The sequence below is a fragment of the Mustela putorius genome, unplaced genomic scaffold (genome assembly GCF_011764305.1).
Source record: "Mustela putorius furo isolate JIRA1106 unplaced genomic scaffold, ASM1176430v1.1 tig00004035_pilon_pilon_pilon, whole genome shotgun sequence".
Lineage (NCBI taxonomy): Eukaryota > Metazoa > Chordata > Mammalia > Carnivora > Mustelidae > Mustela > Mustela putorius.
The window spans coordinates 4,987,096-5,004,064 of NW_025422171.1; the positions used below are offsets into that span (position 1 = coordinate 4,987,096).

Consider the following 16,969-nt stretch of genomic DNA (forward strand, 5'->3'; position numbering starts at 1 on the left):
AAACATTTGCCAGACTTTGTTGGCGACCTCTCTTTTCTCTTCCTCTTCTGTTCAGATTCTCATTTAGCTTACTTAATACCTCTTAGGATGCCTTATCCAGAGTAGATACTCAGGATATAATTGTTCTGCTGAGCTGAACTCCTAAGGAAATGTATAATATAAAATTCCACTTATTTAATGTAATACAAAATTTAAGCTAAGAAAACAGTTCTCACTCTGAAGTAACTTTGCCAGAGGGTAGTGCTAAGATTATAGTGGAATTTAATAATTTCATTAGGGTAAGAGATGCCTTTGTATTCCAGAAAAGTTAAAACTTTCCAAAGACTGTGGACATTCCTGTTCCCAGTTCTTCAGAACTCCTATCAGAATCCTAATAAAGTATGGGGTAAAATTCCTTGCGGGCATTCAATACGCTTGGTCAACTATTGACGGGGAATTCAGTCAAGGCATGTGGGTGGAAAGAATCTTTCATCTCAGCATCATTGCAGTGAGCACAGGTCAGCAAAACAATACTTTTCAGTTTGTGGTAGATACATCTTTTTCTGAGAAATTCTCAGCAACACCTCAATTAACCAGAACTTAATAGACTAGAAGCTACTTCATAAATTGGCACCAACCTCCTCTGCCCCGTTCCCCCTTTTTTACTACCCAAATCAAAAAGAATTATAAGAAAACAGATTTTTAGCAGAAACTCATGTGAATAAGTTTCTGGAGTTGTTCTTAATCCAAATGATAGGCAGCCCAATCTCCCATAACGTCCACATAAATGTCTGCATTGTCGTATGTGATGATTGAACCTATAGAGGATGAGACTATTTCCTAGAAAATAAATTGTTTGCTGTAATGGTTGCATTTACTTGTACATATAAACAAAAACCCAGAATGGGGTTTCTAGAGCCCTGCTTCCCCTGGGGACCTCTCTGAGAGGGTGGCTGGGTTCACAAGACAACTTTTTTTTTAATGCAGGTGTCAAATGTTGAGAGGTAAAACTACTATATTTTTCTTGTTCATCCTCAGATGATACTTCCAAGGAAATGTATACAGAAGGGGCTTACTGAGTGCACTTTTGTAAAAAAAAAATCAATGTTATTATGGCAATTCGATATCCTTGAGATTACAATATTAGCATCCTGCCGTGGAAAGACATTTATTCCTAAGACTTTTACGATTAGCTTAGGGAAGATAAATCCTGAATCATAAACACCAGACTCAAAATCCTCATCAGGGGCATTTTAGCATGTTTATAAAGCAAGAACATTTCCTTTCACATGAAGGCAAATAAGCTAACATACTTACAAAGAAGTTCAACAAGAACGTATAGGACTCTCTTTGTGATTCCACTTTAACCCGAAATCCTGATTCTCAGTAGGGTTTTCCTGAATATCCAATGCTATGTGAATTGATGAGCTCAACCCAAGAGCTAAACCAGGGTTAGGAACTTTGCGATCTTCGGGTCACGTCACGTGCTGTGTCTTGCTCGGACGACAGCTCTTGCTGAAGCCCTGTGTTGTGTGGAGCTGGGTCATTTGACGAAGAGTTTCAGCTTACCTTGCTCTGAAGTCAGTCACCTTTGTCACCAACATAAGCAAGGTGGCAGGTTTCCACAGCTGCACCATTTGATCCAAAAAGATAAGAGTCACCTCTCCCAAATCCGTGACCCTGGGGTGTAGTCCACTATTTCCCTTGTGCGGGATACAAATTCCTCTTCGGTTATTGATTTGTCAGTGTTTGTACAGCTGTGCCTGTGTTCGTAGATCCTCTTGTCAGTTTGTCCATTGATAGAGGCTGCTTCAGATTTCAATTTAAGTGTGGCCCCAAAATCATTGAGCCTAGAAATACCATGACTCAATATTCCCAGGTGATCACTCCTGCTATCATATTTTTATGATTCATAGATGGTCAGTCATTCAACGGCCAGACATTAAAAAAATGTTCACTGTCTCAGAAATTGGGGGTGACTACCAGGCTGTGAATGATCCCACTCCTTATTTTTCCCTAAAGTTCCCCCCCCCCCGCCCCGCATCCCTTAATTCAGTGTGTTTGAAAATGTAGGTGATCTCATTCCAATTAAATAGCAAATATTACATACCTACGATGTGCCAAAGGCATGTCCAGCACTGGGACAGAGAGAAAGTTGAGGGATTCCAGCTCGCCAACAGCTCTGGTCTAACGGGCCTTAAAAGCACATTCTGGCAACACAGTGTGCTGAAGGTTGTGTGTCCACACACAGTCTTTGTTGGGGGAAAGGAAGCGTGGCTCATCCACACATTTTGGGGTGCAGGTGAAGGTGTGGTATTAAAGAAATCTAAGAGGAGGGAGCACTGAGCCTTCTTAAAATACCTTTTCTTGTCTTCTGGAGTCTTACTCAAATAATAAAGGTGGCCACCAAGTTGGGGGTAAGCGTCTGAGTCTCTTGGGTGGTTGAGAGCCTGCTGACCCCATTCTTGTGGTTTCCAGGTACCAGCAAGGTCAACCTCGTGAAGATCCCGTCCACGGCCTCCAGCCCGAGGGACACAGCCCTGGCGGCCGTCATCTGCAGTGCGCTGGCCACGGTCCTTCTGGCCCTGCTGATCCTCTGTGTCATCTACTGTAAGAGGCAGTTTATGGAGAAAAAGCCCAGCTGTGAGTGCGGAGCTCTTTCCGTTCCTTAGCATGTGGGTGAGGAGTGTTTACCTTCATTGTCACTGCAGGTTCCACGAGGCCTTGACCAAGACAATAGTCAGGAGCTATCCAAAGGGACAAAGTGCACACGCAGACGCAGCTCCCAGTCACCTGGTCCCCCAGAGGCACCACTTTACAAGGACCCTGAAAAGGCCTCAGGGTCCTGTGCCACTAGACAAAATGGAAAATCCTTCCAACTTCTGGCAACAGAAGTATCTGTAATTTGAGCTTTTAACAGATTCATTCCTAGTTGTGCCTCTGCATAAGAAGATGTATTTTTAAATGTGTGTGAGAGCCATCTTTTTCTTCAGAAATATTAAGAGCTAGGAGGGTACCTATCTGCATTGTGGTGGTCATGGGCTCCTTAACAGAGGCAGTGATCTTCGCTGACAGAATTCTCTCCCCCTGTAGGGTCGCTGAGAGCGCAAGACATTCAGTACAATGGTTCTGAACTGTCATGTTTTGACAGACCTCGGCTCAACGAATCTGCTCCCAGAGCATGTTGTCAGTGCCACCGGGACTCTGCTCAGACCTGTGGTAAGTGTAGCAGGGCAAGGGGCCATTAGGGGAATCTAGGGACATATACGTTGCAAAGAAGTGTCCCTGTTTGCCACAGCTCGGTTGCTCTGCTTAGTTTCCTAGTTAAAGCTAATCTTGTTAAAGGATTCTTTGTGCCCTCATGGTTTGGGTGTTTTGAGCCTCTTAATAGTGAGAAGAAAAGAAGCATCTCATTAAAATTCTAGAATTGTTGGGCAACTTTTTAAAGCAAGTTTGCCTTTATTGTTTTGGGTCCATTGACTGATTAAAAATAAAACCCTTTTGTAGAGTAGGAGCATGTATCCTGTCTTGTCTGGTGGATTCAAGCTGAACTTTGATGGGTCTTCTAAATGTCTTTTGGGATTCCTTAAAGAAGAGCAGGGAGGGAGCACTATGGCAGGGGTTTCCACGAACCTCAGTTGCCCCCGGGGACTACTGACAGAAAAGGAAGTTTAGGGGAGTCATGCAATGGAAATTGGATTCTCACCAGGGCAAAACACAAGCACAGATAATACTTTTCCTGCCACTTATTTACATTCATCCACACAAGGCTCCCACATTTACACTGCCCTCTCAACCCCTGTTGTGAGGACCCCTCCCCTCCTCTGCAAAGCAGATTCTGGCAGTGCCCTTCCTGGACATCCCCCCCTGCCTGCCTGGTTCAAGTGCTCAGAGTCCCTTTAAAGCAATGCTGACGGGGCCATTTCTCTCTAAGCTGAGGGTTTCCCACTTAGATTGACTGACACTCTTGGAGCTGTGCTGTCAAGAAATCACAGGATTCCACTTTCTGAGCTGATGTTCTGTATGTGGAGGAAGACGTTTTTAGCGGACTGATTTTGCTACAGCTCGTTATTGTCTTCTGTTTTAGGAATGGGTCGGGAACAAAATATAGGTCCCTCTGTGGTGTGTGTGAATCTATTTTTGCCTTTGCCTACGTAGGGGCTAGACTTCTAGACAGTATGGACGATAACTGGGTGAACCTCCAAACACCCCCAGAGCTGGGGTTCCCAGACACTGAACTGGCACAGGAATCATTTCCTGAGACCTGAACTCAGATGTAATAAAATGCAGCACTGGGCAAACTCTGCCTCCTCTTAACTTCTGTCTGAGAAGAAGGATTAAATGGGCAGATGGCCTTGGTGCTCGTCCTCTTAACAGAGCAGCACACGGAGCCTGGAAAGAATCTGCCTGCCCCCCGCGCTCCATAGAGCTTGCCACTTAACGTGGTTTCCTCCTCCATGGCAGCGCCTTCACCCTTCGACCTTTTTACTTTGACATCATTTAAGACTTAGAAAAATGCTGGAACAATAGCACAAAGAATTCTCTCACGCTCTTCACCCAGATTCCCCCAATATTAACATTTTATCTCGTTTCACATCTGCTTTATCGTTTTTCTAAATATGGTAAAGATCTATGTGTTTACACACCGCTTTCGTGTCCACTTAAAAATCAGTTGCAGAGATGATATCCCTTTACTCCTCAATACTACGGTGTTCGTTTCTTAAGAACAAGAACATTTTCTTACAGAACAGCATGGTTATGAAAATCAGAAAATCAGCATTAAATCAAACCTATTGTATAATCTACAGAGCATATTCAGATTTTCTGAGTTGTCGCAAAAATGTCCTTAAAAGAGGGAGGCCTGGGGCGCCTGGGTGGCTCAGTGGGTTAAAGCCTCTGCCTTCGGCTTCGGTCATGATCTCAGGGTCCTGGGATCAAGCCCCAGATCAGGCTCTCTGCCTGCTTCCCCCCTCTCTCTGACTGCCTCTCTGCCTACTTGTGATCTCTCTCTCTCTCTGTCAAATAAATAAATAAAAGATATATTTAAAAAAAAAAAAAAAAAGAGGGAGGCCTGGGTGGCCTGTCTGTTAAGTGTCTGCCTTCAGCTCAGGTCATGATCCCAGGGACCTGGGATTGACTCCCGCATCGGGGGGTTCGGGGGGTGTCCCTGCTCAGTGGGGAATCTGCTTCTCCCTCTGCCCCTTCCCCTGCTTGTGATCCCTCTCTCCCACTGTCAAATAAATAAATAAAATTTTTAAAAATAAATAACTAAAAATTAAGTTAAATTTAAAATGTCTTTAAAAGAAAATCCCAGATAACATTATTGGATTTAGTTGTCAAATCTCTTTACCTTATTATTTTTTTTTTTAAGATTTTACTTATTTATTTATTTGAGAGAGAGAGAGCGCAAGAGTGTGAGCACAAGCAGGGAGAACAGCAGGAGAGGGAGAAGCAGTCTCCCTGCTGAGCAGGGAGCTCGATTTGGGACTTGATTCCAGGACCCTGGGATCATGACCTGAGCCAAAGGCAGACGCTTAGCCGACTGAGCTACCCAGGTGTCTCTTGACCTTTTTTTAATCTGGCATAGGTCCTTCATCTTTCTTTGTGTTTCAGGACATTATTGTTGTTGACAAGCACAGACCAGTAATTCTGTAGAATAACCCTCAGGTTGGGTTCGTCCGATGTTTCTGTATAATTAGAAACAGAAATCCTACAGGGGTGATGCTGTGTCCTTCCCAGTGTCCCACATCAAGAGGCACAGCGTGAGCAGCCGTCCCCTTCCTGGTCGGGTCAGTTTGGTTCCCTTCGTTAAGGAGGCATCTGCCAAGTTTCTCTGCTATAACATGATTGTTTTTCCCTTCGTAATTAAGAAATACTTTGCAAAAGACTCTTCGAGGCTGTGTAAATATCCTGTTACTCTCCAAACTTTCACCCAAGAGTTTAGCATCTTCTGGTGGTTCTTACCTAAATCAGTCATTACCATGATGGTGACAAATGCTAGTTTTCTAATTCCATCCTTTTGTCCACATTTATTAGTTGGCTTCCCACAGCAAGAAAGTACTTCTTCTTCCCCTCTTATTTATTTACTTGAATTAGCATGGACTCGTGGACCCTCTTCCACGGCTTCTATTCCTTTGCCATCATCGTTTATCTTGGTGCTCATGTTTTCCTAGGCTGGCCCGGGACAGATCCCTTCAGCCTGGCTCATGTGTCATTCTGACATGTCCGGATTATTCTTTCAGCACTTGCTTCATCTCAGGCACAAAGAAACTTCTAGGCTCAACTTGCTCTTGGTTGCTTGAGCCCTAAAAACAGCCATTTCTAAAAGGAAAGACAGTGTCTTTGGCTTTTAAATAATTTTTTTTGAAGAACTTATTTATTTATTTGATACAGAGAGAGAGACAGCAAGAGAGGACGTGGGAGAGGGAGAAGCAGGCTTCCCGCCGAGCAGGGATCCTGATGCGAGGCTCCATCCCAGGACCCTGGGATCATGACCTGAGCCGAAGGCAGACGCTTAACAATTGAGCCACCCAGGTGCCCCTGGCTTTTAAATAATTTTGAAACAGCTCATGTGAGCATGACACAGGTTTGCTGAGGATCAGCCGTGTATCCAGGCGAGTTCTCCGAGCTCACAATAGCATATATTCACACAACACAACGTGGGGCCTGAGCTGAGAGACATTTAGGCAAAGGTGTGTGTGGGTATCCATCCTGCTGGCAATTGCATGTCGATGTTTAACATTCATTTTTGAAAAGGCCAATAATTTCACTATATTTTTCCTTTTTATGAGAGTGAAATCATTTCACATGCAGACTTTGGATCCACAAACACATACATGGATATGGAAATAGAGAATTTTTTCACATCTTTCTCTCTCTCCAAATGTGTGTCTTTATCTTTATGTGCTTTAGTATGTGTTTGTATATAATCAGAATTACATGTGTATGTATGTAGAGAGCTCACCAAACGTCGACAATGTTCATTTCAGTTTATAAGGTTGGGTCATATTTATTTTTGAATTTCTCAACTTAATCCCTGTGCTCTAATTTTTTTTTTCTTCTGTACACTTACATTATCTTTGTAACCAAAAATCGATGCTGCCTCAGTGAACAAAATGGTTTGCAAAGCTGTGCTGTGTGCATACCTCTAATTATTCCTTACGTTCCATTACTAGCAGGAAAACATTAATACCTCTGTGTGGTGTGTGTGCATGCATGCACGTGTGTGTGTGTGTGTGTGTTGTGTTGTGTTCAAGGGTTTGAACGTGTCTCTGTTCATGTTCTGTACCACTAGCCCACTCGGCAGGACTCTGTTCCGCTTTCTGCCGTCTCCTCAGCAGTTCAGGGAGTCTCATTTGACACACTGTCTCACAGGCCATGCTGTCACCTCTCGTTATTATTTTTACTGTGGTAAAATACACATAACATAAAATTTGTCATCTTAACGCTGTTTAAGGGTGTCATTCAGCGGCCCTGAGCCCATTCACACCGGTGCGCGGCCGTCACCGACCCCTATCTGCAGAGCCCTTCAGCTCCCCCAACTGAAACTCTGTCCCCAGCAATCCGTGATGCCGCCCCCCACATCCCACTTTTCCCAGCTCCTGGCACCCACAGTTCTTTCGGTCTCTACAGCTTTGACTACTCCAGGTACTTCGTATAAGCCCTTTCATTATTTTCATAATATAACAAAAGAGAGAGAATTAAACCTCAGATTTCCTTTCCCCCAAAAAGTCACCCAAAGGAGACTAGCTGGATTTCCTCCAGCAATGTTGGGCCAGTATTAATGAGAAAGTTCCCAGAAGGCAGCCTTGTACTTCACACCTCTGCTGGCTTCCCTAGGGCCTGTTCACTTGATTCCATCTCTGTGCTGTGATGAGGCTGGCAGCGTGGACCGGGTGACTCTTGGCTGTAGGGTGCATTCCAAGGCCACTCTTCAGGAGAGGTAACTCGGGATTTTTAATCCATATAATATCACATCCCCTTGTCTAAATGTGCCTTCTACCAACTTAACAATTTTCATGTCAAACTATGAGACGTCAATTAAAAATATTATTGATGGCATTCTGGATATCGGAGGGGGACAAATCCTTGACAAGAGATATGTGAGTCTCTCGGGGTTACTGGATGCCCAGTGAGACATTCTTTACACTTTACACTCCATTAATTTTGGTTTTACTTCATATTCATGATTTGTGACACTTCTGTTACCTGTAAATAATTCGTAACATGTCATTTACTCACAGAATTTTCACAGAGCTATGAAGAAACTCAGTTAAGACCCAGGAAACTGCCTGTTTTAGACATTGAGTTATACGTATAACTACATTGGTTAGAAGTAGGTACACAAATTCAGTTTGAAAGTAAGCAGAATAATTAAACATACTGTATGGAAGCAAGTTTATAACAAAGGAAGCACTAGAATTCAGATGTAATCCATTGCTGTTTCATCTAGAAAATTTAAAAGCAGAGAGGGTATGGCTTTGTAGTGGTGTTTTTCCTCCCCGTAGATGACTTGAGCGTCTTTTGAATGTGTGTTCAGACACCCAGGTCCAGTGGGGGAGACCATGCCCACATTCTTCGGGTCCCTTTCAAGGTCCATCTGTGGCGAGTTTTCAGACGCCTGGCCTCTGATGCAAAATCCCGTGTGTGGCGACGACATCTCTCTTTGTGATTCTTATCCTGAACTCACTGGAGAAGATACTCATTCTCTCAATCCAGAAAACGAAAGCTCTTCCTCCTTGGATTCCAACAGTAGTCAGGATTTGGTTGCTGGAGCTGTTCCAATTCATTCTGAAAACTGTACAGAAGCTGCTGGTTCCTCTAGACGTAACCACTCACTGACGGAGCCAGTGCTGACTCAGGATACACTGACCGCCAGAAGCCAACTGTGTCAGGAGAATGGTGACATTGTCAGCCTGACCACGCCGACGTCCCTCCAGGTAAGTCAGTGACTACCCTCAAGAAGGACACAGCACTGACTCATGGCAGACCCAGGGGACTGGAACTCCTCTCACCAGAGAATGTGGGAGGACCTGATGAGAAGGTTTTTTCCATTGTCCATAACTTCTTTTTCTTATATGTATGGAGAATATATTGTAAATTAAATTTCAAGAGTCTTTTTTTCCCCCTGTAACTAACAGGTACTCTGAAGTTTATAATGAGCAGCTGCTTTCTTTTACTCCTTGTAAATCCAAGTATTAGCACAGCACCCCCTAGCCCCGTTGCTGACTGAGAGAGAGAGTCACAAGAACATCTTGTAAACAGTTCCTCACCTTCGTTTTCCACCCAATGATGGTTTCTGCCCGAAACTTACATGCACTTCATTCACCATCAAGCTAATGGCAGTTTAGATCTCCCAAAGTTTAGATCTCTTTTCCCTCTCTGTTCCTGTTGTTTTCAAAACTGACCAGTGTTGTTGGAAATTGATTGTTGGTTGTGATCCAGGTCCACATACTGCAGAAGTACCTTCTGGAAAGAAGGGTTTAAAATCAGATTTGCAAGGAGATGGTTGCTACAGGGAGCTGGGGCTTTCAAGCATGCTACAAGGCCAGAGGCAGAGAAGCATCAGGGAAGCCTGGGCACTAACCCTGCTTTCCCCTTCTTGTGAGGATGTGGCTGGTCCTGAATTTGACCTAATGTCTACAAGCATCTCCCTACTATAAGAACATATACGTTGGAATACATTCTTTGGGGAAAAAATGACCAGCCTTTAGTATAAAAGGGCCGAGTCACAGCAAAAGTGAGGCTTCCAGGTGCCAGAAGGTCCCACCTGCACACCCAGCCTTGCTCTCACTGCTCGTGAGCAAACCAGCTCAGGAGCCCCAGGTCCTGGGGAGGCGCTCTGGCCCGTGCTGCGTCTGCTTTCGAGAGGGGACTCGATTTCCCATGAGGTCCTGTATCCTGGTCTCATGATGTCAGATGCAGTCTGAAGTCGAGGTGTGAATGGAGAAGTGTGCCTTTCAAGAATAGCACGTAGGTTATAGGTTGATCGAAATCTGCAAAACTTTTTCTCTGAAATGCAAAATTTAGAAAATTTACAGGGAATGCTATGCAGAAGGCATTTGTTGGCTTTGGAGAAAAATAATTTCATTTTTCTCAAAATAAAATAAATGAAGAAGATATAAGGGAAGACAAGCAAACAACTAAGGCATTTGAAATGTAAAACACAGGGGTGCCTGGGTGGCTTCTTCGGAAAAGCGTCTGCCTTCGGCTTAGATCATAATCTCAGGGTCCTGGAATCCAGGCCCAAGTCAGCAGGGAGTCTGCTCCTCCCTCTGCTTCTGCCTGTCCCCCCACTCATGTTTGTTCTCTCTCTCTCTTTCCTCCAAATAAATAAATAAAATCTTTAATAAAATACAATGTAAAATACATACCTCTGTAGTGAAGAATGAGTCTTTACTGACCTTGTTCTTTTGAGCCATCCCGTAATTTTTATAACTTCCACGATAAGACTAAGAAAAGATAAGAGTTAGCTGAGTTGTGTGTAGTTGTCAAGAACATACCATGGCCCACAAGCCTTGAGGACCAAGTGCCACGTGCAGCTGCCTGGAGGAGGAGGTAACAGGCCCTGAGAACAGTGAAAGAGGCAGAGAACAGGATGCAGAAAGATCCTGTCCCTTCAGCAGCCGACCCCAACTTCCCAGTCAGATGCCTTGCCAAGTACTCTAAAACACAAGTCTTGGGAGACTCTTAAAATTCAATCTGAGACAGTTTCATTACAAGATGCGGAAGTTTCTTTGATACCAAGTCAATTGGTTTTGGTCAGAAACTTGTCCTACGTACACAAATGTTAGAGTAGCTGGAATTGTGTTTCCAGTGACTACCTACAGCTTTGCAGAGTACCGTCAGCAAGTAGAATCACCCCTCCTCTTAATTGTGTAGCTCATCCCCAGGTTCGTGATGTAAATTCTATGACTAAGGAGTGAAACTTCTCAATGCCAAGTCATATCAGAACCAATTCATTTTCTACCTTTTTCTGTTTGTGTTGTTGGTGAGGTGGGCATGGGAAGAAGCGTCATTATTACAGCTGTATGAATGTAAAATCGTTTAGTGTAGAAGATTGCTATATGTAACAGCATTAACTTCTTGTCAAAGACAGTTGTCAAGGTAATCATGATCTACATAAAGATACTTTCAACTCAGGTTATTATGAAAGAAAGTTAGAATCATGTAAAATGAATGAGAAAATGTTACATTCAAGTTACACAATGTAATGTATTAGGGAAAGGTTTAATAACTTTCTGAGATGTGTTGTCTTATAATTATCAGGTAATTTGGTAAATATAAATGAGGCATTCTGAATTCAGGAAAGGAATTTTTAAAAAAATGAATCATTTCAGTTTCCCCCTATAGTTAAAAACAACAAATAATATCATGAGCCTATTTTGAGATAATCTTATCCAGGTTCTGAAAAGCACTGTGTCTTTGGTTGCCTTTACTGAGTGTGTGATATTTAGTGAGGGAACCTTAATCTTTGAAACAAGTAGGAGAAATACAATTGTACATCTTTGGGAGATTGATTCTCTTCTTTGTTTCAAGGGTTGGCCAAGTAGGTAGCTCAACAGTTCTATTTTTTTTTTTTTTTTCAAAATGTTAAATTCCAAAAGGCAATTCAGACTTCCTCTTAACAGGTTGCTTCTCCAATGTAGGAAACATACTTACTTCTCACAAATAATTTGCTTTCAGCAGCTTGGTATTATGAACCAAAGGACTTTCGGCTCCTTGAGTTTGTGTTCAGTTAGCTTGGTCTGTGTGCTCATTCATAATTCAGGAAAGCACAACACTTCTGTTTGAGAAATGCATAAGGGCAGCTTGAGCCATTATAGTGCCCTCCCCCTTTAGTGATTTATTTCTACTTATTTTCAAAGGAACTTGAAAATCCTACCTAGTCATTCACTCATATTTTCAGTTTTTTAACCTTAATTTCCGCCTTCTATCCAACTTTATTGAGATAACAATCGACATTTGCCATTGTGTGAGCTAAGGTGTGCAGTGTGATGATCTGATACACATCTGATACACATCTATATTGCAAAATGCACAATGGCACTTTTGTCTTACAGGGTCACATTGCTAATGAACGAGGCGTTTGTTTCCAGAAACTGTATTTTTACACTGTCGTTTTCTTGTGGGTGGTTTGAGACCACACAGAATCTGATGATGATAGTTATGGTGCAGGATAAAAGAGGTGTGAGAACTTTGTTTAGTCTGAATGACTCAGTTCTAATCAAATTTCCCCTATACACACCTCCCCAGAAAGCAAGAGAACTAAGATATTTGGGACATCATTCACTAAGGTACTTGGGAGAATGAGACCAGTCTGTTTACTTACAGAAAAGGTTCTTTTTGGTGATGTTTTTAGCCATCATTGGAAATGTCAACATGAAATAGTAGAAAGAATGGTAGGAAAGAAATTAGATGACCTGGGTCCTAGTTGCTCAGTCTTTTCAAATCTCTGTTTCTTTCCATGTTGGCAAAATGAGTGCCATTTTTCTCCCACAGTCGTGTTAATGTGATAATCATGGTCATACCAACTGATCAACATATTTGATGAAACTATTTTAGATTATTGAGAGTTCTTTCAGAAGCTTCTATTTCTAGACTCTCTTCATCTACCTAGGGAAAAAAAATCTTTTCCTGTAAACTTACCAGATATGTCACCAATGTCAGATTAGTGGTAAATAAGTGAATGAAAGATTACTGCTTAAAATGAAGGTTTATTTACTCACAGTAATGTGCCTTTGGCTGATGTTTTCAGAAGTCAGGTCGTTGCCCTTCTGTGATAAGGGACAGATTGAAGGACACCACTGCGCCGAGGATATTTGCCCTACGGAGAGTGTGAGCCTTCCAGGAAGATCAGGAGGGAAATCATTTCTAAACCATCTCTAAACTTTCTCCAGTGGGTTAGCAGAAGTTTTAAATACAAAGAATGAGAGTGTCACTATTCACTAATCATCTTTGTCCTTTCAAAGAAGGGACCAAAAGGATCCTAACAGCTTTACCTATAAATGCTTCAAAAGAGTGCAACATAGAAACAAGCTTTAAGTGTTTGAATGGGGTCAAAATGAGCAAAAGAATCATTCGTTAATACATTTGTTTTTTTCCTGTGGGACACACATTATTGTCTCTGCAGTGTCATTTGCAAATACTGAGTGATAGTGAATTGTTATAAAATCTTTATTTTATTCTTGGAGTACATACGTACCTGGATATTCAAACATCATTAATGATGTTCAAGTTATTCAAGTCATGTGTGCTACTAGTAAAAGTTATTTACAATAATTTTTAACAATGTTAGCCCAGTAGCTTTCATGTGTAAGGTCTTGTTTTTCAAGCTTTCCTTTCTGTTGCTGTTTTAGGAAGCTTAAAGGACTTGCTTCTTTCTACAGTAGAAGAAAATGGATGGAACCCAGTGTGCACTCACCCCTCCACTTAGGCTTACGGACTGAGCCCCGTCTGGACCCTGCATGGCTTCTGGGGGAAAAAAATAAATCTGAACCAAACTGATGGCATTTTAAGCCTTTCAACCAGTTGCTTCTGAGCCAGACCAGCTGTAAGCTGAAACCTCAAGGAATAACAAGAAAAGACTCCAGGCACTCACGATACTCTGCATTTTTCCTAAACAAGAAGCTTCTATGCCACAAAGCGTAACTTCAAAGGCTGATGGCTCGAGTTTGCAGCCTACGAGATTATGAGCATATAACAAGAAACAGAAATGCACTCATGCTTATTTTCATGGTGAATGTGGTTTTACCAAACTGAAGACCCAGAGTATAGGTTTTCATTTACACTTTCTTTCCAGAAATAATTTCGTATAGCCGATTAGCTTACTAAAAGTCAGTGTCCAAACAGCTACTTTAGTTGTTTCTGTAGAGTGGTTCAAAAATAAGTGTTTTTGTATTTGGTGAAGCTCACTTTTTCATCATCTGATTAGCTCAGGCAATTAGAGTTGACTTGATGCTGACTGCCTCAGTCAGGGCTTTGTTAGTTGAAGTTAACATCTAGGAACTAGGAGTAAGAGGATAGCAAGTCTTTTCCAGAATCAGCACTTGTAACCTTAGTCACTGATTCGTGAACCCCTGCTGAAGCTAGTAGGGAGAGGGGCCCGAGCTGAGGGAGTGGTGGTGAAAGAGCCCCCTACCCCACCACCCTGCATTCAAAACCACTTAGCACACGTATCCTAGAGACTTGTATACAATGATTAACATATTTCTGTGAAAATCAGTTGACATGGAAGCATTTGCTACTTCTGTCCCTGTGACTGAGCTTAGAAGATCCAGAATTCTCTCTTAGAGAAGAGTGATGATTTATAAAGATAATGCTTTCTTTTCCTCCACCTCCCCCTCACCCCCTGCCATCTGACGACCACCCCCCTGTTCTCTCTACCTGTGAGTATGTTTTTCTCTTTGCTTTCATGCATCGCATCTTATACTAAGGGCTTCAGAAAGTACCCCCTGTCTGGTTCCCCTCCTACTGAAATGCAACACAGGAGTCATCCTAGGAGACACTACAGACTAGTAGGAGAAGAAAACGCCCTATTTGTAGGAGGCCTATAGGTGAACAGCTCATCACTGCCTTTATGGGGTCTGACCAAGTGGCGCTCCCATGGTGCCCGCTTCCTTAGCACAGTTCTCTCCTACCCTAGCCAGTGATGCTGGATTTAAGCGGGGTCTCAGGTGTCCCATCCTAGTATTTACGCACTAGAACTTTCTCTACAGCTAAGACAGACACGAACCCAGCTCAGTCACGAACATGGGGATGGCTCATTTGTTCTTAGTCTTGGTGTCCTGGAGAGGACTACCGGAGCAGGATTTATCTTTTTCCTTCTTGAACCTCCATGATCAGCTCTGGCCTTTGTCTTCTGACTGATTACTATTAGCTCTGTCACATTTGCACTTAAAAAAGAAATCAAACATGACCTTGTTGGAGTCACTAAAAAACTTGGTTTCACAATCCCTCCCCCACTGCCACCCAGATCAGTGCCTTTTACCTAACATTAAACTGAACGTGGAAAAATTCTGTCTTTCTTAGGCCATTTTTCTCTTCTCATTTATTAGACTATGCTTTTCTCTCTCTGTAAGACATGAGGCAAATCTACTGAGCCCCCTTCCTCGTGGCGGGACCAGTTTCTCTCCCCTATTGTCAGTCTTAGGCTCTGACATGTGTGGATTAGCTTGCTGGGCTCAGTTCTCCTCAGGACCGCAGTTACCTGAACCAAAACAAGAAATTAGTGTAATCTCAGGGTGACCCACAATCTTTTCTGTCTGTCTCGTGCCCTCTTTTCTTTTCCCTTCTTAGCGTTAACCAACGGTTTTTCAACTTGGATAACTTGCCAGCTCTTATGAGAGCTGCCTTTAGGAAAATATTTAGGATTTGACCACAAGATGTCTATGAAAACGCACACTAGAGTTTCCTCGAGTGGCTTCACTGTAATTCACATATGTGTATGCCATTGTTTGCAATCTGATCGTTTTGTTTTGACAGAGGGATGATCAAAGTCAGTCAGAGTTGTGCTCCTTCTGGTGGCCTAAATATATTTTCCACATGTAGAAACTCTCTTCAACTTCAAAGACAAATACTTGCCGGAGAAAGCTAGATGGACAGGCATGAGACTGTGGCCCCAAACCCTAAAACATCACTTCGGATCAGTAAGGAAACACTTCGGGTTGAAAGTCGATTTCATCTGATATTGCTCTGGAAAAATCCCAGGCTGTTTTATCAAGATAAAGACGTTTTACCACCGCCTACTGCAGAAACATCCAATAATGTTAGATTCTATACTCTGTATAAACCCTTGAGAGGGAAAGCCCAATCTGCATTTTCCGGGGTTGAGTGCTCTACAACGCTTACAGGAACTTGGCTGCTAAGGTACAGGCACCAGGAAATCATCGTCGGGTCTAGGAGTGAGAATTGGTGTGACTTCGAAAGTTGCAGAAACCCACCAACAAGAATGAGACAAGGATTTGGGGAATGACCATGGAAAGGCATGGGTTTTCTCATTTTGTGTATATGGAATATATTTTTCAAATATAGATTTTTCTACTTTAGATAACATGTTAATGTTGCTATTACCTAGTGAAGCTCTATTGTCAGTGCTAGTTTAAAAAAAAAAAAAAATTGAAAAGAAAAGGACAAGAGTCCGTCCCTGCTTGCAGGTCGCCAGCTCGAATCGATTTAGAGTTCATCGTTACTATTTTGCATACTGGAATTTATAAATTTGTAAATTTTCTTTTTCTTATACAAATAGTTTTGTAATACCCTTTTTCATACGTGAATAAAATCGTTATCCGGTATTCGTATTGACATGTGCAGCACAGAAATGATTGGTGATGGGAATACTGACGCGTCTTCCTCCCTGGCTCTCCAGGTGGGGACCTTGCTAAGTTCTGGTCCTTCCGGTTGAACCCTCCGGCCCTTCAAATGTCACGAGGGGGATTTGAAATCCTTTGCAGTTAGCTGGTTCTATTTCTCACGCCTGTCAAGCTGCTGAGGAGTGCTCTGAGTTCATTGAGAAGCTTTGGCATCAAGATTTTATTATCACCTCTTCTTTTTCCTCCTTCATTTTATGACGTAAAGAGGGAAAGAACGAAAGGTGGGGAGGTTTGATGTTCATCCTCTCCGGCGGTCAGTAGGGTGTTCTGCAGAGGAGTGGACTGACTCCCACAGAGCAACACGGGTCCCTGGAAGAGTTTCTTCTTTCCTTCCCACCTTTTGACCTTCCTTCCCCCCAGTAAAGCTTTTAAAGCTATTATTAGATTCTGAGAGAGGACTTTAAACTTCCTGGAAAAAAACTGAGTTATTTTAAAGTGCACCGTATTCGCTCAGTCAGTCTGTGGTGTTAAATGACACTATGAATTCCCTGAAGGGAGAACATTAGATTCTTTCCTCCTTCCACACCACGCACACCCCAGCTCCTTGGCTCAAGTATACTTGTCCCATGTGTGTGCAGTCTGGCTGGGCGTGTGGGTACCATCCTCTCTGAAAAAAGTAA

General features: G+C 42.7%; 1 protein-coding gene across 3 annotated transcripts in view; it reads left to right on the plus strand.

Moving 5' to 3' along the window:
* Positions 1-16,281, plus strand: part of TNFRSF19 (TNF receptor superfamily member 19) — a 90,774-nt gene extending 74,493 nt beyond the window's left edge. For all 3 annotated transcript variants that reach the window (XM_004774350.3, XM_004774349.3, XM_004774351.3), the window contains 5 exons: positions 2,458-2,622; positions 3,073-3,198; positions 7,819-7,921; positions 8,519-8,918; positions 13,338-16,281. In XM_004774350.3, the coding sequence (XP_004774407.1) occupies positions 2,458-2,622; positions 3,073-3,198; positions 7,819-7,921; positions 8,519-8,918; positions 13,338-13,346 (803 nt within the window). In that variant the 3' untranslated portion in view covers positions 13,347-16,281. The remainder of the gene's footprint in view (positions 1-2,457; positions 2,623-3,072; positions 3,199-7,818; positions 7,922-8,518; positions 8,919-13,337) is intronic.
* Positions 16,282-16,969: the final 688 nt, after the last annotated feature.